The sequence below is a fragment of the Diadema antillarum genome, unplaced genomic scaffold (assembly GCF_040938485.1).
Source record: "Diadema antillarum isolate AM-2024a unplaced genomic scaffold, OU_Dant_1.0 seq00001851_RagTag, whole genome shotgun sequence".
In the NCBI taxonomy this organism is placed as follows: Eukaryota; Metazoa; Echinodermata; class Echinoidea; order Diadematoida; family Diadematidae; genus Diadema; species Diadema antillarum.
This window is the reverse complement of record NW_027272523.1, coordinates 254,085-275,253: the sequence shown is the minus strand read 5'-3', so window position 1 is coordinate 275,253 and position 21,169 is coordinate 254,085. Positions and strand designations below refer to the sequence as shown.

The 21,169-nt window shown below is 38.2% G+C and overlaps 1 protein-coding gene across 1 annotated transcript; it reads left to right on the top strand.

Annotated features, from left to right (window-relative positions):
* The first annotated feature begins 1,558 nt into the window (after positions 1–1,558).
* On the top strand, positions 1,559–13,312 carry LOC139712763 (fatty acid-binding protein, liver-like). The gene is made up of 4 exons (XM_071624556.1): positions 1,559–1,829; positions 8,287–8,459; positions 9,752–9,871; positions 13,203–13,312. Exons 1-4 carry the CDS (start codon positions 1,754–1,756, stop codon positions 13,257–13,259), a joined length of 426 nt encoding a protein of 141 aa, XP_071480657.1. The 5' UTR covers positions 1,559–1,753; the 3' UTR covers positions 13,260–13,312.
* The last annotated feature ends 7,857 nt before the right edge of the window (positions 13,313–21,169 follow it).

Below are 21,169 nucleotides of genomic sequence, written 5' to 3'. Positions count from 1 at the left end.
TGCAGACGAAGAACAAAAAGGGAGGTTAGAAGGAGGGGAAGAGAAGGAGGAGGATCGAGAGGCACAAGGAAACGAGAAATAGCAAGAATTTCACAGAATGTAAATACATTGTAATAGTATATGCTTTTTCAGCAATATTGGCCGTACAAGGGTAATTACAAATTCTAATCACATGTAATTATTATCGTCAAAGAAGTCTTAAATTTCATACCCTAGGACAGGGAGTAGATATGGCCTACAAAGTACGAAAAGAACAACAACATACTTGACAAACGATGCAATGAAAGAAAAAAAAAGGCCTAAACGGCAGATGGTGTTGCAAGAGAGTCAAATAAAGCGAAAGATTAGACATATATACAATAAATATATAGATATATGAATATCAATGGATATGATTGTGCACATAAATAGATAAAGAAAGGTATATTGTAGATAGGTATAGAGAGTATATATAGGCCTATAGACAGAAAGATGGCTACATAATGTGAGATTAAAAGAGAAAAGTAAAAGTTGTTCAGGGTTACATTAATAAGGTGGAGTATTACTTCGATTGCAGTAGCCTGAGTCACACTAGACAGCAGTCTGATACCAATAAAACAAATGATACTTTGCCTTGAGAGTTTCTGGTTAAAGTTTGAGCAGTGGTGACTAAAAATTGATATAGTACATGTACTGTTACTGAGGGGCGTAGCCACGAAATTATATTGTATTGTTGGAAACACCGAACAGGCTCGGTAGAGTATATTTGATTTAATATATCATAGATCACAAATTAAGACAAAGGATCGGGGAGGGGGGAGGGCGGCTAGATGAGGCGAGAATTTAAGTCGTGTGGTGATGCGATGTTGTGGAGGGTTCATGCAGTCAGTGACCGTACGAAGCAGGGCAAGATGTCAGAATTATTGCTTTGTGATGTCACATTTTTTTTTTAAACTTGTGGTCGCACGCAGCAGCGCGCAAAGTCGAAAGTGCTTTGTGATGTCACAATTTGTTATATTTTGGCCATACGATCGAAGCAATGCGGGATGTCAGAATTGTTTTGTGATGTCACAATTGCTTCGTTACATGTCATAAAGTGAAGCAGCGCCTGGCCGTGCGCGATGTCGGGATTGCTTTGTGATGTCACAATTGCTTATTTTGACACTTTGTTTCATAAAGACAAAATTAGTGAAGTAGCGCGCGACTTCATAATTGTATTGTAATGTAACGATAGCTTTTCAGTTGTGACATCATTTCACAATTAGTGCACTAGTGGAAAAAAAAAAGGAAGGGGGGGGGGGGGCTCGCCCCCCATCACTATAGAGGATTAATATTTCATTGAAAAAAAAAAAGGTTTAACAACTTTCCACTTGCTGCTGCTACCCTCAACTCAGAAAAACAGGCCTATAATGTGTACTTGAACTTGGATTTCCCGTAGCGCCATCTCCAGTCAGAATGCGGGATAACTTCGAGGTTCATTCACATCCATTATGTACGCGTAGATCAATTTATTATGGAAAAAGCAGCCTGATCTTGACTCGAATAATGTGAGTCTGTCATTGTCCTGCTGCGGCTGCGCTGAGAGTGCTGCATGCATGCTGCTTGCGATACGTTCAACGTGAAGCGTGCGTCGCCCGTACGTGAAGGACAATTGCTTGCATCTCTAAAGAGGTTGCATTGAAAGCCACTGGAGCGAGCATTTTGTAACAATAAACTTATCCGGCTTCCTCGAGATCGTGGTATCGTCTGCTAGCTTCACTTTCGACCAATCACTATGGCAGCTGCTGAATTCGTGGGAAAGTTCAAGCTCGAGAAGAGCGACAATTTCGACGATTTTATGAAGGCACTAGGTGAGAAAATGGTTCCTTGTGGAGACGAAAATGTGGGTGAATACCGTATCATCACATGTGTATGCTAGGGCCAACCATGTCTCGCATCTCGGGAGCCTTGCCCGTGTGACTCGCCACGCACCTCAGTGCTCGTATATGAACGACACTCGTAGTCTGATGCCTGATGGTGTACTATGGGTAGCGTGCTTGTGCATCAGATAAAATGTAGTAATATCTTTCTATTTCTTTTGAAGGTGTGTGGGTATATCCGGTTTATATGTTCGAGTATATCTCGTAGTGATACTATAGTAAATGTAAATACAATGAGCACAGCGCAGAGCAATTTTGACTTTAGATACAGTTGCAGAGATATTTGTGATGTGAGAAAATATCATGCTAGCTAGGAAATGCATTATGAAAATAATGATGATATTGATTGTTCTCATTTATTTGCGCATATACTGGGCCAGGTATTAATAACTGAATGCAAGAAATCAAATATGAAACTTGCCCTTTTCACTATAGTTGCCATCTCTTTGTTTGAAAGCAGGAAAGATATATAAAGAGAAGAATAAGGAAAGAATAGATGTATCCTTTTAGCTGCTAACTGGAGCCTCTCCTTTATATAACCAAGATGCATTTTGTCTTTATATAACCATGTGGTAACTACCTGCCCATCTATGATTTGCATCCATGAATCCATCTTTTATATTCTCAGCATATATGCAATCATATGATTCACTTCACTATGTTTTCTTTATATAGATATAGGTACATCTTCCATAGATTTTGATATCTACTACTATACACTAATATCTTTTTTCTTTTCTATATCTTTTGCTCATTCTCCTTATGTTTATTTACATGTGCATATAATATAGGGCTGGAGATAGAGATGGTTATATAATCCAGGGATGCCAAGTTCAAAATTTTTTTATGAGTGAGATTTTCATGACTCGGCATCTCGGCGAGCGAATGTGCGCGCAAGCGAGGGTGCGGGAGGGGTCCCTCCCCCCCCCCCCCCCCACACACACACACACACCACCGTGGCCTCCCACGGTAGGGACTTTTTTCAATTTTTAGCTCTTAATGGTGCAATCAGGTGCATACTTAAGTGACTATTTTTCACTTATTTTGAAAGACAAAAGGAAAATATACCTTCAATTGTAACTATCACTTTAATCCTTTGAGCTACATGTATGCTCCTAATTACGGGCCCAAATTGCAGACTTTGCCCGATGCGTGCGAAAAATGGGTGTCGTGCGTGAGATCGTGAGACAACCCCTAAATGCTTGAGTCTCACTCAGAATGCGTGAGACTTGGTAGCTCTGTATTATATAATGGAGATAGAAAGAGATGAATATAATTATATATGAATTAATGTTTATTTCATATACGATCTGAAAGTAAGATGGGGTAGACAAAATTGGCTGTTGTAGGCCCTATTTATAGCACATGAATGCATTCAGTGTAACTGTGTAATGTATGCACTAATCAGCAGATCTGTGTTAGAGTGTGATGGTGTTTTGTTTCTGGATGGTGTAATAAATGAGTGTCCTGCATGTACTTGTAAAACCATGCTAGAATCCCTACATGTACCCAGTTCCTGTGTGGATAATGAGAAAGTTTGGCCCATTGCCATGGCATGTGTATATTCCCCTCACTGAGAGAAAAAAAAATGTAATGTAATCTTTACTGAGCATATTGTCATTTGATGCTCCAGGTAGCTTCCGTGAGAGTATTTTCCTATTCAACAAAGGCTGTTCTATCATTCTGGCTTGAACAATGAATTTCCCAGCCTTCATGACTTACTGTAAAGCACTCATTTTTTTCTGAGTTGAACATACCAAACTGGAAGTGCATGTATAGGACTGTATAGGTCGTGAAAAATTTGCACAAATTGCACCAATGTTCATGTTGAATTAATAAATGTCTTGTTATGATGCTATTTTATGATGGTTAATTGTGCCATTTTTTTTTCTTCAACAACTATGATAATCCTCAATATCTGAAGTTACCCTCTGCCAGATTAGTGCAATGTTCATTTGTTGTTTTGTTTTAGTATTTTTGAAATTTATTTCACTGTATAACTTGCCCAAATGTTAGTTGACCCGTGCTATCATAGTACATTGTACTACTAGTATAATGGATGGATACTTTTGAGTAATCTTGCTGAGCACTTTTTTTTTAACCATCAGTATATTAACTCTTTTAATGTAATTGATGTATTTTTGTATATTCATGAAAATTGGTGGTTGAAAGCCACTGGTTCCAAGGCTGACTTTATGGGTCTTTTACATCATAAGTTTAGTTTAAGATAATTCTGAGCAAATTTGGAAAGGATTCAAGCTTCAAAGACTACTCCTTGAGTCACAATGTTCCCAGTGAATAGGATGAGACAGTCAGGCATACAATGAGAGAACAGAAGTTTTGCTTTTTTTGACATGTACATAAAGGAAGCATGAAGCTCGAAAACATGCACTTCCAAGATTACTCTTCCTTTGAAAAAAGCAGCAATGTGGAACACCACCAACACTGAAATTTGTGGTTCCCAAGCCCATGAAAAAAGAAGCAATGCACAGAACATTTGTGACCCTGCACCTCAAAACAAACAAAAAGTCGCCAGACATGAATTTTTAGTTAAGACCAAATTCTCAAAGAGCAGACTTTAAGCTTTAAAATGATGTACAGTTCAAATCAAATGGACTCTCCTAACCTATCTAAATATTGGAAAGAAAACACAAACTCAGGAAAAGTTTGAATTGAGAAAAGAGGCTCTGAAGTACAGTGTCTATTCAAGCGCTTAATCTTTACCAAACCGTGCTGGCTGTGCAATGAATGGGACAAAAAAAAACAGGAAGTAAACCACCAGAGTAACAACAATGAAGGGATTATCAGATTAAACTGAAATTAAGCATGCCTCATTAACACATTCTGTTCATAATCAATGCCAACTTTCAAACCAGTAGCACTATTCTTTCAAAAGTTATTAGAGTTGAAAGTGAAGAGTGTGGACAAGGTTTTTCAGAAATGAAAAAGGGATTCTAAAGACACACCTAATAACTCTATTCTACCAAAAATGTACGAGATAAACTGCTAAAAAAACACACTTTACTGCCCGTTTTATGATACCAAATTTTAGCATAATGTAAAAGAAGACCCGCTCTTTCAGAAAAGATGAAAAAGTCAAGTTCGGCTAGGTCGACCCATTTCACTTATTTTCAGTCCTCACGCAAAATCAGTGTGTGCGACTTTATGTTCGTTTTGAGGTGCACGGTCACATTTTTATTATCCCTTACAGCATAATTGGGAGGGTTTTTCTGTTGTGTAATATTGCTGAACCAGCAGGTGGATGGATTTAAGTCATGAATGATTAGTTTCAAAGGCTCGTTTGTTAACCATATGTTTTCTTCATTAGTACAGTGTATAAATACTGCTCCATCTGATCAGCATGAGTGCAGGCATTTATAAATCGTTTATATTTCTCTCCCTCCCTCTCTCTCTCTCTCTCTCTGTCTCTCTCTTATCCTTCCTGTCATACTTCCTGGTCATGATGAGTAAGGAATATTTCTCATGCTTGAAGACACAGTATAATTCTTTCATTATCAATTTTATCACTTTTTTAAACCCATTGTCTTTTTTTTTTACATCCATGCATTTAGAAGATGTATAACACCTGTTTTAAGTTCACTGACTGGCCATAGTGATAAGTTCAAATGAATGAAAAAATGAATACAGAAATAATGTGCAAAATTTTACATCCGCAGCGTGGCATCACAGAAAGTACAATATGTGGAAATGTCCAAGCAATGACAGGTTTTGAAGGAAATAGTATTTAGACAGCACTTACAAAATAAAATAGTAGTGGTAGTTGTGTAGTAGTTAAAAGACAAGTTCACCTTCATAGATGTGGGTTGAGTAAATGCAGCAATATTAGTAGAACACATCAATGAGAGTTTGAGGAAAGTCGGACCATCCGTTCAAAAGTTATGAATTTTTGAAGTTTCTGCTCAGTCACGGCTGGATGAGAAGACTACTGTAGCTTGTGATGTCATATGAGTACAACTATATAAAGAAAGTATAAAGATAATTCAAGATATTCTCACTTTTCTCACATAATAAAAGAACACTCAACTTCTCGCTTTCAGAAGTCAGGGGGAATAATATTACCCCTAACATAAGTCAGTAACAAGTCGAGGAAATGTGCACTTTATTCAAAAAGTCAAGTTTTGTGAAATTCTCTTTTTATTCTCCTTATATCGTTGTACGCATGTGACACCATACACTGTAGTAGTCTTCTCCTCCAGCAGTGATTGTACAGATATTCTAAAAATTCATAACTTTTGAACGGATTGTCAGATTTTCCCCAAACTTCACTGATGTGTTCTACTAACATTGTTGCCTTCACTCAATCCACATGTATATGAAGGTGAACTTGTCCTTTAATGGCAGAAGTAATGATTAATGGTAATAACAATGGTAAACAAATTGGCCCTTTTCTATCTAATTCCAGATATGATGTGTATTACTTATTACAAAGACTACAATATCCAGGGTCTTCTACCTACCTGAGCACTTTCTAAAGTGGAAGTGAGGTTAGGATATTATAATTATGCTAACATAGTTATATCTTCCCATGGAGCAAGAATTGTGCATTAAAAATTTAAAAAGATTTGATTCATTTTACTTGTGTTTCTCTCTCTCTCTCACAGTCTCACTGATTCTCTTCAGTTTTGTCACTAGTAAAACAACTTAAACAGATAAACATTTACCCATTTAAGACAAGTAAATATGGAAAGAAGGATTATTCATAGACACAGCAAAAGTTTAAGTAAATAAAGCCCCTTTTTTTCAAATCCTTGGTGTGCAGTGATATGCTGATCTAGCTGTATGTTGTCTTCACTATCAAAATGTAGAAAGGGACTTTGATTTCTAGACTAATTTCACAGAGAAGTTCATACAGAAACAAGCGTCATGGCTGCATATCATCAAGTACTTTGCCAGATTTTATCTCACAGAGATTGGACTAATCAAAACATATTTATTTTTAGTGGTAATCTAAAATAAGATAATGGTCCACTTTATAGATAGGATGATTAAATATATAATAGGAAGTGAGGCTTATTATAGACATCAAGGCAAAGTTTAGGGAGATATAACTCTGGGCTTTCTTGAATGTGCAGGGAGTATAGAAAGGGTTGTGTGTTGTGTCCTGAACCTATTTTTGGACTCTGACTCGCTAACACAGAGGTGCATGTACATTACAGGTCACACAAATCCCATCTCTGCTTAACATGCACTTGAGTAATCTGTATGATAAAGGTCACTGAGATTACATGAACAATCTCTCTCTCTCACTCACTCATCAGTCATCTACTGTGTAAAACTGACAGATAAAGGGAGATATATATGAATTCATGAGAAAATGGAGGTTTATTGTATAGCTACGAAGAGGTTTTGAGTACGTGATAAACTCCCGATTTGCATAAACCCCTGCTGGTGTTTTACAAAGTCCAGGGTCCAGCGATCATTCCATGCTGTACCATGCCAGACTGTAGACTTTAGCCTCAACCAAAGCTAACTTAACCAGGATTCTCTTTTTTTTTAACCATTATCATATGAGCAAGATCAAGAGACTGTAGACTACTAATGTAAAAGATAGGGTCCAGTTGACTTAATTAAGAACTTGATTTTGAAAGAGAGGTTTATCATGGTAGACATCAGCAAAGTTAATGTAAAGGATATAAAAAAATCACTTGATGTTGCCACAATACAGTCAATTAGTGTATCATACCATACTGTACTGTGGAACAAATTATGTCCTTCAACTGCCCTACAGCTAATGAGTCACTCGTATTACTATTCACATTATTCCAGCTGGGCAGGGGCCCAAGGCAGTGACAAAACAGGTGGTGGCTTTTCCTTACATATTCCATCAGTGTGGTGATCATTATCATTACGATAATGTGCTCTTAAGTGTAGATATCAAAAATCTGAAAATCACGTGATTTCCGGCCTAAAACTGAGAAATACACTGTATGACGTCAGCTCAAAAACTGAAAGATGAGATTATCTAAAACGTAATTGGGAAGACAGCTACCTGTATAAGTCGATATGGGAGTTCTCTGATCTCTAAATCATACCCATTATATGACGACATAGTTTAACAAAAAAGCTGGATTTAAATGAATTGAACCAATTGAACTTACCCATTTTTGTGAACAAACTTCCATATGCTGGGTGGTGTTCTGCCAGTACCAAATCATGTGCCTATGTATGTGTGTGTGAGTACATAAGAGATGTGTAATCTGTATGCTTGTATTACATGTACACATGTGATAGATGATAGATGATGATATACATTGTATCATATAAATGTATCTATGAAGCAAGAACGTAATGAATGGTATGATGACTCAGTATGTGAAATGAACCATGTAGAATGCCTCGTTTATTTTTGTTGCTCTTATATCTTTAGGTGTAGGGTATGTCCTCCGCAAAGTGGGCAATTCCGTTTACCCCGAGCTGACCATCTCGAATGAAAATGACCACGTCACACTGACCTCGGTCTCCACCTTCAAGACGACGACCCTGGAATTTGACCTCAACAAGGAATTCCAGACGACTACCGTTGACGGAAGGAAAGTCAGGGTAAGTTTCACCCATCGACTTGGCAAAGCATTCAAGTACTAAAACTGTTGAAGGACAATATTGATGTTATATTGCATGGCAATGAATGGGATACCAGCAAGGGAATAGTGCACGAGTTAGGGCCAATATTGCTCCCCATTAAATCGCAGTATGCAAAGGGTACCTCTAACTAGTTTGTTGGAAGAATGATGCCCCCTCTGGCCACTGTTTATACATTCATATTAAACCTCTCTTCCCCAGTTGTAATACCATAATGACATTTAAATGCGGGAGCATGCAAACAAACAGGTTCTCTGCTTCTGTTGTGTGACACGACACCTAACCACACACTCAAGTCACACCAAGCAACCACACGCCACAGGTCGCCATGTCAATAACCATCACACAGCTCATCAGCATGTCCTGTTGAAGGCTACGAAGGGACAAAAGCTTGATGAAAATGTGAAGATAGAAAGAAGTAGTTACATCTGGATTGGCAGAAAAATAGTTGAAGAGTTTTATCGCAAAACGAGCTAACTCCATTCTTGTTAAGTTGAGATATTTGTGATTAAAGGGGATGGCTAGTAACCGATCAGTGGGAATCAGTGGGTATGCGGAGTTATGATCGTTCCAATCCTTGTGGGATTCATTTAAGAGTACATTAAAATCTACTGTTGTGTGAAAATTATTTGCTTCAGAATGGTCTCATATTCAAGCAATGTGCAGATTGAAGCCCCGTCACTGACCAGGGACGCTTACCTGGAAACTGCACATTACTTGAATATGAGACCATTCTGAAACAAATAATTTTTCACACAAGAAAAGATAATATATAATGCACTCTTAAATGAATCCCACAAGGATTGGAACAATCATCCCTCAGCATTCCCACTGATTCCCACTGATCAGTTACTAGCCATCCCCTTTAAACTGCTAAAAACATAGATAATATTATGAAAATATGGGATATTTTTTATCACAACTTTTAGACTATTCCTTGTTATGTTACAAGTGAGGTATTACTGGAAAGGTTTAATTTTGCTCTATCTGGACTTACTTTGAAATGTTTGAAAATGGCGCTTAGCTCATTTTGCAATGAAACTCTTCATTCTCACGCCAATATACAATACCAATGTATTGTATGATATGTATCTCTATGTGTATGATATGTACTGATTTATATTACCAGGGGGAAAAAAAAAGTTCTCCCCTAGGTACAGTGATTTTAAGCATGGAGTGGCGTATCTCCTGAATTTAGTATCGTAAGAAGAAGTATACAGACAATTGAAATACACTCTGATCTGTGTTGGCAGTCGACAGTGACCTTGGAGGACAAAAAGCTGGTGCAGAAGGAGTACCCCCTGGAGGGCAACGACGAGTCAAAGAACTGTGTCTACATCAGGGAGCTAGATGCTAACAATGACCTCAAGATTGTGAGTGCAATATACGTCTCTCTGCTGCTCCTCCTCCTTCTCCCTCCTCCTCTTCCTCCTCCTCTTTCTCCTCCTCTTCCTCCTCCTTCTCTTCCTCCTCCTCCTCTTCCTCCTCCTTCTCCTCCTCCTCTTCCTCCTCCTCTTTCTCCTCCTCTTCCTCCTCCTTCTCCTCCTCCTCCTCCTCTTCCTCCTCTTTCTCCTCCTCCTCCTCTTCCTCCTCTTTCTCCTCCTCTTCCTCCTCCTTTCTCCTCCTCCTCTTCATCCTTCTTCCCTCCTTCCTCTTCCTCCTCTTCCTCCTCCTCCTCCTCTTCCTCCTTTCTCCTCCTCCTCTTCCTCCTCCTCCTCCTCTTCCTCCTTTCTCCTCCTTCTCCCTCCTCCTCTTCCTCCTCCTCTTTCTCCTCCTCTTCCTCCTCCTTCTCCTCCTCCTCCTCCTCTTCCTCCTCCTTCTCCTCCTCCTCTTCCTCCTCCTCTTTCTCCTCCTCTTTCTCCTCCTCCTCCTCTTCCTCCTCCTCTTCCTCCTCCTCTTTCTCCTCCTCTTCCTCCTCCTTCTCCTCCTCCTCCTCCTCTTTCTCCTCCTCTTCCTCTTCCTCCTCTTTCTCCTCCTCTTCCTCCTCCTTTCTCCTCCTCCTCTTCATCCTTCTTCCCTCCTTCCTCTTCCTCCTCTTCCTCCGTCTCCTCCTCTTCCTCCTTTCTCCTCCTCCTCCTCCTCTTCCTCCTTTCTCCTCCTCCTCTTCCTCCTTCTTCCCTCCTTCCTCTTCCTCCTCCTCCTTCTCCTCCTCCTCCTCCTCCTCCTCTTCCTCCTCTTCCTCCTCCTCTTCCTCCTCCTCCTCCTCCTCCTCCTCCTCCTCTTCCTCCTCCTCTTCCTCCTCCTCTTCCTCCTCCTCTTCCTCCTCTTCCTCCTCCTCTTCCTCCTCTTCCTCCTCCTCTTCTTCCTCCTCCTCCTTCTCTTTCTTTAGGATAATCTGCCTCCTTCAAACGCGACGATTACTGTAAAAGTGGAAATTTTCGTGGTGTTGTAATCTTTGCACATTTTGCGCAACCCAGAAACCAGCATGAAAACAAAAGCATGTAAATATTTTTGCTTGTCATATGTTCCAGTAGTTGAAGTCTTGATTCCACAGAATTAAAAACACGCAAAACTCGTCTTACCAGGCTGAGCGTGAAAAATTAGTCTCACAAAAAAATCCACTTTACAGTAAAGGAGATATAACTTTTTTGTGTGCATCACTCTCTGGGGAGAATTGTGCCAGTGCTTGAGTGCAGCAGAGCCTCATTATATTGAGGACCTAAAGACCATGATGACTATTGTCTTGTTTTATCAAGTTTATCACTATGACAGAGTACAAAAAACAAATAAACAAAAAAAAAACCCAACAACAACAGAGAAATATAAACAGTTTGGACCTGCAAAATACCACATTGTTATAAGAGGGTTTTGTTATATATCCAAGATCTTTCAAACAGGGTTCTAATGTATTCTGTGGAGATGGCATATGAATTGAAACCCAAAGATTAGAATCCCTTTTTGAGAACTCCAGCAACCATTGAAACCCTGATGCCAGTTTCTTTATCTTCTCATTTCTGTTCATATTAACTGTGACCGTGCATCACAAAACCAACAAAAAGTTGCACCCACTGATTTTGTGTGAGGACTGAGAATAGGTGAAATGGGTCACCCCAGCCAATCTTGATTTTTTTTCATATTTTCAGAAAGAGCAAGACTTCTTCTAGATAATACTAAAATTTGGGATCATAAAACGAACAGGAAATTGTGTTTTTAGCAGGTTTTCTCGAACACTTCTTGGTAGAATAGTGTGATTAGGTGTGTTTGATAGAGTCCCCTTTTCATCTCTTAAAAACCATGTCCATACTATTCACTTTCAACTCTAATAACTTTAGAAAGGATGATGCTACTCCTTTGAAAGTTGGCATTAATTATCTACAGAATGCGTTAATAAAGCATGCTCAGTGCTTTCATTGTTGCTCCAGTGGTTTACATTCTTTTTTGTTCCATTCATAGCACAGCAATCACGGCTTGGGTAAAGATCAAGTGCATGATGAGATTCTGTACGGTACTTCAGAGCCTCTATTCTTGTTTTACACTTTCCAGAGTGTGTGCTTTTTTTCCAATATTAGGATAGGTTAGGAGAGTCCATTTGAATTGAGTCATACATCATTTTAAGGCTCAGTCTGCTCTTTCAGAATCTGTTCTTAACTCAAAATCCATGTCTGGCGACATTTTGTTGGTTTTGAGATGCAGGGTCACATCATTCTGTTCATATTATTCTGTACATATTATATCATAAGTCATCTTTGTTCTTTTTTTTTTACCAGTTTCAGTGGGTGTTTTTTATTTGAATCTTACTGGCCTATGTGTGAAGACATCAACGATGCCCATGCTAGTAGAACAGAGTTTATGAGTATTCAGGATATGACAGGCCAGCAGTTAGATTGATTGCAGGATCTAGCAAACTGGAAAAAAAACACTGTAATCTGATAGTACCCTGTCATTAAATTGTCAGCTCAGATGGATCATGTCCATATTGTTGTAAAAAAAAAAAAAGAGAGAAAACAAATGACAAGATATGCAAATATATGCAGGTACGTGACGGCTCAGAATATCAAGGTTCAGCAGTGTGTTACACCAGAGATGGTTGAGATCAACTTTACTGTGGCAGGGTGTGACTGCATTGTGGAAATATGGGAAAATTTAGAATTCCAGAACTTTCTTATCATTTGCCCGACTGGAATGAAAGATATATAGTGTTTTGCTTGTTGGATCTATATTTGGTTTGATCGGCTTACCTTTCATTTGATTGAAATTGACATTTATAAACAGGAAATAGTTGCCCTTGACCCTTTGCTATCAAAGACAAACCGAAAACCTGAACCCTGTGTCAAACCTGTGAAAATTTGTGACATCTTGAAGAAAATTTATGGACTAAAGAGGAAGTTTTCCCACATACATGTGATTGGATGCAGTGCATCCAGTAAAACTTGTCAGTAAACAGTAAAATGCATGGAAATTTGGACCATCGATTGAAAAGATATGGACTTTCAAAGTTTGGATTTAAATGATCCATGTGGCACCATCTCTAAATGGAAACTCTGCAACAATTCGGGATGTCACAATGTTACAAAAAATTTAGAAGTTATCATAAAGAATTACACAAAAATTGATATTTCTTAGACACTGAAATGAGCATTATTTGATTATTATCATTATCATTTTTATCAGTTTTGACATGTTATTTGTTTGTTGTTGTTTGATTGCCTTTCTTCTTACTTTTGTTCATAATGGGACACGTATTTCACTTTTCTGTCTGCACAGACCTGCACCGTGGGTGATATAGAATGTGTACGACTCTACAAGAGATTAACCAAGTAGAGCGCCCTCTTCCATCACCCAGACGCCATTCTATCATCTAAGAATCGACTGTGGAGGCCTGAGTTCTTCCTTCATTGTTCCGTCAGATGTATGAATATTGTTCGAAACTCCGTAACCTACGTTGATCATATATGTCTTTTTGTTACTGCCATGCCCTTTACAATCATATATCGAATTATGTCTGATTATCTTGTCACTATCTTGATTCTTAAGTTATTCTAAGTTCTTTATATGCTCAGAATATTGGACAAGTAGTTGCTTCCAAATGTTTGTTTTTAATTGGTCTTCGTAAGTACATCATTATCGTATCAGGGTAAGGGATTTTGTTTTACCTGTAGCTATGATATGACGGTATAATCATGTATGTAAATGTTGCTGGTCATGTGTTCTGTCAAAACATTTTTTTTTTGTAATTAATCTTTTAAAGATATTTTTTCCTATGTGGATGTCATGTAGACTATCATGATAGTGTTTGCAATATGAAACTGCCATCAAATGCCAACAAAATACATCATTGTATTATCACAGCCATGCAAATGTTACACGGTGTACATGATTGTGTACCATAGTTATCATTTATTTTGTGTAGCACCAAGTAACTATCAATCGACTGTTTAGAAAAAAAAAAATGCACCTCAAAGATGGCGACATTTATTGGCAAATAATGACTTAATTTTATTCTTGCCATTAACTTTTGGCCAGAGATAACATAAATGCCTATTGCATCAGATTTATAAGTGTGAGTAAGAACATCACTTTTTGAAGGCAGCTTGTCAAAAAATGGATATATATGCATACATTAAAGGGGCTGCACAGTACTGGTTGAGGTGGGGATTCATGTTTTTTACATTCCTAAGTGAGATAATGAGAAACCTCTTATGAAATATGAAGGAGCATGTAATTTTAAGAAGGATTCAACGTTTATTTGATGAAAATTGGTTTCAAATGGCTGAGATAACCAAAAAAGTGAAAATAATAAATGACTACAGGCCACAACTTTATTTGGATCTATTTGTTTCACCTTGTTTTTGGATATCTCGGCCACTTCAAAACCGATCTTCATCAAATAAACTTATGATACCCCTTTGAATTGCATGCTCTATGACATCTCATAGAGTGGTTTCTGAATATCTCGCAAAACGTTAAAAGCTAAATCCTCACCTCGACCAGAACTGATGTACACAGTGCTTTTAACACACAATCACACACACACATGCATGCCATGCAAACACACATAAAAGCATAGTGGTAACTCGCATACATGAATGCATAGAAATGTACACATAGGCCTATCCTGTACACACATAGGAACATGGTATAGGCAACTTTTAATTGTCACAGAAATCACGTGTGAGAACCTGCAGACATTTTACTATTAAAAGTGTAGGTCACATCATACACTTCCCACGAGGTCAGTTTGGAGATACACTTAAGATAAGAGGTCATAATTATATAGGATTTAAGTTGTCTCTGTTTACACTGTAACCGACACACTGATAAAAGGCATCCAGGTCACCTGTTGAATGAGATTTCTAAAGTTAGCAGCGATTTCCTGATAATAGCCCACTACAATTTAAGTCAACTGTCCAGTCATCATCCATATTTGTACACGTAGGTTGGTTTCTGAGATAAGGTACGCTGAGTCAAGTATTAATTAGCCATGCTGTCTGGAAGAGCAAGGTCATGTGTTGTTTAGCTGTTAAAAAAAGTTACCTTTTTGCAAGATTCTTTCCATTAATGTCCTATTATACTGTGACTCAACAATAAATTGTCACAGACTTTTTATCTGGAGATCAGGAAGAGGGTGGGACATGGAAGTCACCAACACTTGAGATATTTATCTTTAGAACCAATTGTGAGTGTTTTTTTTTTTTTTTTTTCAAAATTCCACCGAGTGTTTGACTAATCGCTTTAGAGTAATAGCTTTTGCTGCATAGACATACATGTTTGTACTCGTACATTTCAACTGTAATCACTGTACAATTAATTTATCCAGTGAGCACCCATCTGGTACCAGTACACAAGTAATGATGAATTAGCTGCTGTCTTTAATATAATTTGTTGGTTGGTGTACAAATGTGCTTTCACGCACTGTTCACAAACATTCCTTCACAGCATATATGCATATTTTTGAAACTGTATGACCAGAACTCACAAAAGCAGTGTAAATCTAGTCCTTGGATTATGATAAATTCCAATTGTGTAGATCGATGCATGTGACATGCCACATACGCCAATGGACACCTGTTGCAACAGTGCATGAACATGTGCAAGGTATGCCCACATTGGGCTTATCCATGGACTAAATTTAAGCTGTGGATTTTGAATCAAAAATAGTTTTGTTAATACGGGCCTTGGATGTGTTCAATGCAGATTTGCTGCCTATGTGAGTACAGTCCAGGAGTCTCCACCATTTAAAGCTCAAATGATTTGTGTGTTGGTTGTTCAAAAAAGAAAAAAAAATGTATGATGAGAAACTGCAGTACATGTATTTCCACCATCTCTCATTATATGCCATGCACATATCACCACTGAAATATTCTCACAGGGTGTGCTGATGATTACATAACAATTATTTATGCATTATACGTTGATGCTGTAAAACATGTATGTGATGATGTAATTGCGAAGTTAGTATAGGTCTGTATTATTCAGCAGAGAAGCGAGAAGGTACGTGAAGATCAAACACGCGCTCGGGAAGGTGAGAATTCTAGAGAGATTTCATCCTGTAGATCACAAATCAACAGGGCCTCTTGTTGCTAAAGACTCATCACCTTCATAACAGACTAGCTGGCATTGGGAAGAATCCACTGACATCCATAGGAAGAATGTGGATATCTCATTGGACCTTTCACATTGTACAAACAAGTGAAGCCACCGGTCGTGCTGCCATCTTCCCAGGCACACTCTATGCAGATTTGCACACATTTTCCAGCAGAGACTTTCACCAAGATCTCATGGTGTTGTGAGCTCCATGCATAAGTGTATGGGTGATGTGCCATAGTAAGATGCTGGCACAGTGGCTTCAAAATGATTGGCCAGTGAGGTGTCAAGAACGTTCTTCTTATAGAGATCAGTGGAAATAACAGGGGAAAAAAAAGAGAAGAAAACAGTGACTTTGCAGCATTTTCACTTGTTACCATACGTAGCAATGACTATGGTATAATTCTTGTGATCATTAGCAGTTGTTCTTATGTCAGGTTTGCAGTGCAAGCTGCCCATGTTGTTGATTGTATCGTCTAATGGCTAGCCATGTGTACCATGGTGTGTTTTAATTCTGCTTACACATGTCTGTAGAAAGGCCAGGGTATACTCATAATGATGCTTTAATTATTTCTTGCCAAGAGCATGGTGCTCATAATTTTAACAGTAAACATTGCATGTGACAAAAAAGATTTACCGCAATCATGAAAACACTTATGCCAAAGCAAAATCATTTTTTTTTTTTTTACATTTCAATTGGATCAAATAGAAATTTTCATGGAAATATATTTATGAACTCTGGTGGAACTGTATCACTTTTTTTTTCTGCTTCCATGTGAGAAAAATTTGCTTTGATAAGACAAAGTGTGGATATAGCTTCCAAAGATCAAACATGTAATATGCACAGGTGGGAATTATTTCCAAATTTTTCCCTTTTTTTTGCATTTTAATGTGCTCTTCCATGCTGCAATGCCATTTCCAACGCTTGTACTATTTGTTGAGCTCAATTGCAATGCCGCGTAAGTTATGTTATAGACAAAGCAAAATCAAAGATTCTGTTAATAATATATTAATCTCATGGCAAATGCACTTTTTCAAATCAGCAGGAAAAGTTTGGGACATACTGGATCATACATGACCAGATGATATTACTGTATGTACTATATATGTAATATATGTGGTATATTTTGCAGCGTTAATATTTTTGCGGTGCTTGTGAGTCAACGAAGTCAGTGAAAAATCAGTGACCTGCCAGGATGTTACCTCCCATTACAGAAATGCACTGTATATCACATTCAATGCGAGAAATCGCTTAACTTTTCCCTTGAAGACGGACAACATACTTGTTTCTCATTTCATCATGTGCAGTTCTCAATTGCGAAATTGTATCACAAGTACCAATTTGTGAGATGTATGGCGCATACAGTATGTAAGTGTATTGGAGACGTGTATGCCATCTTGTCTGTTCTGTCATATGGGCCTACTCTTATCCAAAGTCTGAAATAATAAAAGATATCAATGACTTCATGATTTCAGGAAAACCAACCTCGCTGTATATTCTATGGTGTCAATTATGTCATTACATTGTACAAAGTGATGTGATATAGCCCATAGTTCACACACACTCACACACACACAAACACAAACATTATATATACTTACATAATTATACATGTACAACAACACACACACACACACACACAGGTGAACCTCATTATAATGACCTTGGGACCACTGAAATTTTGTGAGAGTGGGCATCTACATGTAGTTATATCAGGCTCTCGGATTAAAAAAAAAAGAAAATTTACAAATGAAAGGACCTGCAAAATTGCCTTGTTATACCGTATCAAGTATCTCATTATGACACTTCTATTAAATTGCATATGACATATGCAGTCTCAACTTAAAATCACCACAGACTCGCACATAGACTGTGAATGCGGTACAGTCTGCATTCCGCATCCCTGCTGTCTTCATGTAGACATGGCAACAAATTAATACTAAAGCTCCATTTTATAATAACCCACAGCAAACAATGCAGTGGAATCCCATCATACAATGTATAAGAGTGCATTTATATACACACAAGCCTGTGGTTACACAGTTACTTTGTTGGTCCAAACTCTGTATCCACGGTATGTCTTTAGTTGTTTTTTACTAAACCCCAATAATTTGTAGTTCAAAGGTCCTGAATGTAACAACGTTTCACGACCGACAAGCTCGGTCCACTCGCCAAACATAACCATTGCAACACAAGACCCAACATCCCCAACTCAAACCACTGCCATGCCGACGCAAAGGAAACGTTGGATGCAAACAGCACAGTGAGCGATTTTTCTTGAAAAGCGGATCATTTTATTCTCAGATACCACAAGTCGTGTATTCCTTCAAGTATATAAAGGAGACGACACCAGTTGGTGAGTATAATCTTTTAGTTTTAATATATTTAAGGTCATTGAAATAAAATTAGAGGATGTACAATTCTCAAGAATGCATTGTCTATGACCTAAATGCAAAATTGACAAAAAACAAAACACTACTATACAAAGATAATTTCTCTTTTGTGACAAACGGACAGTACATACATGGGGCATAAATGATATTTCATTAACTTCACTTTATACTTGCCAAGAATTACACAAGTGACCCAAGAGATGGATGGAAGTTATTCAGTCTACTACGAAAACGTTTCTATGCATGATTATTGCCACTATGCTTGTCTGGACATACATGTAATTTTTCGACGGTGGAAATTGAGGTGTGCACTGATCAATCTTTCATTTTGTCCGAGTCATTCTCAAATTGCGAGCACACTTTCAGAGAATCCAAATCTTTAGAACTGGCTCGCCGTCTTCAAATTCCCATCCAACTACCACCCGTTGTCATGAAAAACAAATCTACAACAGCTAACACCTTCAGAAAAAATAGTGAGTAAATCCATGCAAAGAAAGTGCATTATAAAAATGATAAATACTCGCACTGAGCGTGTCTGTTCAAACACACCACACTTCATCCATATTTGTTACAAATCCACTATTTTTTTTTCAAAGACAATATGCACTTGTATGTGTTAATCTCCCCAATTCGAATTTGTAATGCTGCCTCAGCCGGATACCCACCCAAATTATGCAAAGCTTGTTTCTAAATCATTCACATTAGCTCTGCATGTGAGGAGGTATAGTCGGTATTAAAGCCTGTTCTCAAAAACACTGCGAGCTACACATTGCTTTACTATCTACTGCCTCAAGGAGGCAAACGGGCAGAGCCCACTCAAAATGCTGGAAGCTCAATCGACAAATTCTACCGAATGCAGACGTGTCCATTTATGGGAGCTGCTTAAGAGAATCAATGAACAGAAAGCATCATTCAAGTGAAGTCACACAGAAAATGAGCAGGGTGAACTAACGCATTGTTTTGCATAGGAAGAGAGACGCTGTCACTACATACTTTCACTGCCATCATTAAAAACAAAAATCACCCTCTGCAGACCGCAATCGTCAGCAAATCACTAAATTCCAAATCACGTGCTACAAAAAAATTAATACTTGCACTACGCATACGCCAGACGCCTATTGAGCTCGCCTATTCTTAAAAACTCTGTTAAGTGAAAATAGATATGTCAAGACTTGCTTAAAGCAAACAATATTTCATATCGTAAGGAAGACCGAATGCGGAAACATTGTAGTCCGAGTTCTACAGAAGTGTAACATTATGCCAGACACATCAGCATACATCTGTAAATTATCAAGAAAAGAGGTAAAAACAATGTATATCTCGCTTGAAACACAACTTAGACTACTATAAACAGCTGCTACTGATAATGATTGTGTACATTCTCAATGCCAGGGATCATCTTTATACTCAATTACTACATCAATGTGACAATGGCATGGTTTTTACCAATTTTTAGTGCCTTGGATATTAACACGATCCTCAATCTGCTTACAATATTTTTCTGTGCACGAGGCAAGCTACAACACTAGTTTACGACATCCTCTTGATCGATGCATGTGGAGACATCTTTACTACTCGCGAACTATAAATCTCTACGCGTTATCACCATTTTAATACAACTTCCTCCCTTAGCATTATATTTCCTCTTTGGTACGTTCCAGCTGATGCTGTGAATGCATCGCCATGACGACATAATTCATCTGGCCGGCACCTTAACAGTGTCTACATGGACACCGCACTGGTTCCATGAATCAATCTCTGTATGATCTATTTTTTGTTTCGTTTGAACCTGAAGAAAAACTCTGTTATCTGCGAGGAGCTTCAGGATTGATGGAGGCATGTGCAACTAAACAGAAATAATAATAATAAGAAGAGAAAAAGTAGTCTATTTCATCTGTGCCATGATTTCATCCGTGCCATGAGAATTTAAAGCTAACAATACACAAATTTGACTGCATCGGGACTGGTGAGGTGGCAGAATCTCCTTTGAAGCATCAAACACAAACTCAAAACAAAATCCTTCCCATCTTGTTTAAAGCGTGTCTTCTCACTACTGCAGTAAAAGATGAAGGTCCACGATGATACCATGGCATGATGAGACAGAGGCATTTCATTCAATTATAGCAGCAAAGGAATTACGAAAAGGGAAATTGTCTCACACTCACGGTCTCCTCATTAACTCCTCAAGGACATTTGAGATTGGCTGCTGTGCAACAAAGAGATTTATATGTCTGGCTTTCTTTGCACTTAAATAAGCTATTGTATAAAGTCTGTCATGTTAATTTTCCAAACACAAACTAAAGTAAGATACAAACTGGCTAACAAAGAAACTACCTGCAAGGTGTGGAGTAGTACTCTCGACAAAGTTAAAAAAAGGATAATTACGCATCTTTTTTTTTTGCCTTTTTCCTACATTACATCAGTTGACAACAGTAGCAAATTGATTTGATCAATGGTGACTGTACACTAGTACCGCAACTCCTCAATCTGCAGATAGAGGGCAGTGGCACGATTCCAACCTGCTTTTTCATGCATGGGACTAAGGCACTACACAACTTCATTACAGGTAAGACACAAGTGGGTAGTTTTATGGACAAACGATACCGAGAAATGATTTTATACCATTTGACATGCTGAAATTTAACATTCCACTGCTGATCCAAGACATCAAATTACCCTCACCTTTATCTATGGAGTAAAGTGTTAGAATTTTTGGTGATACTATTAATCTTTTAATATTGTGTCGTCGAAAT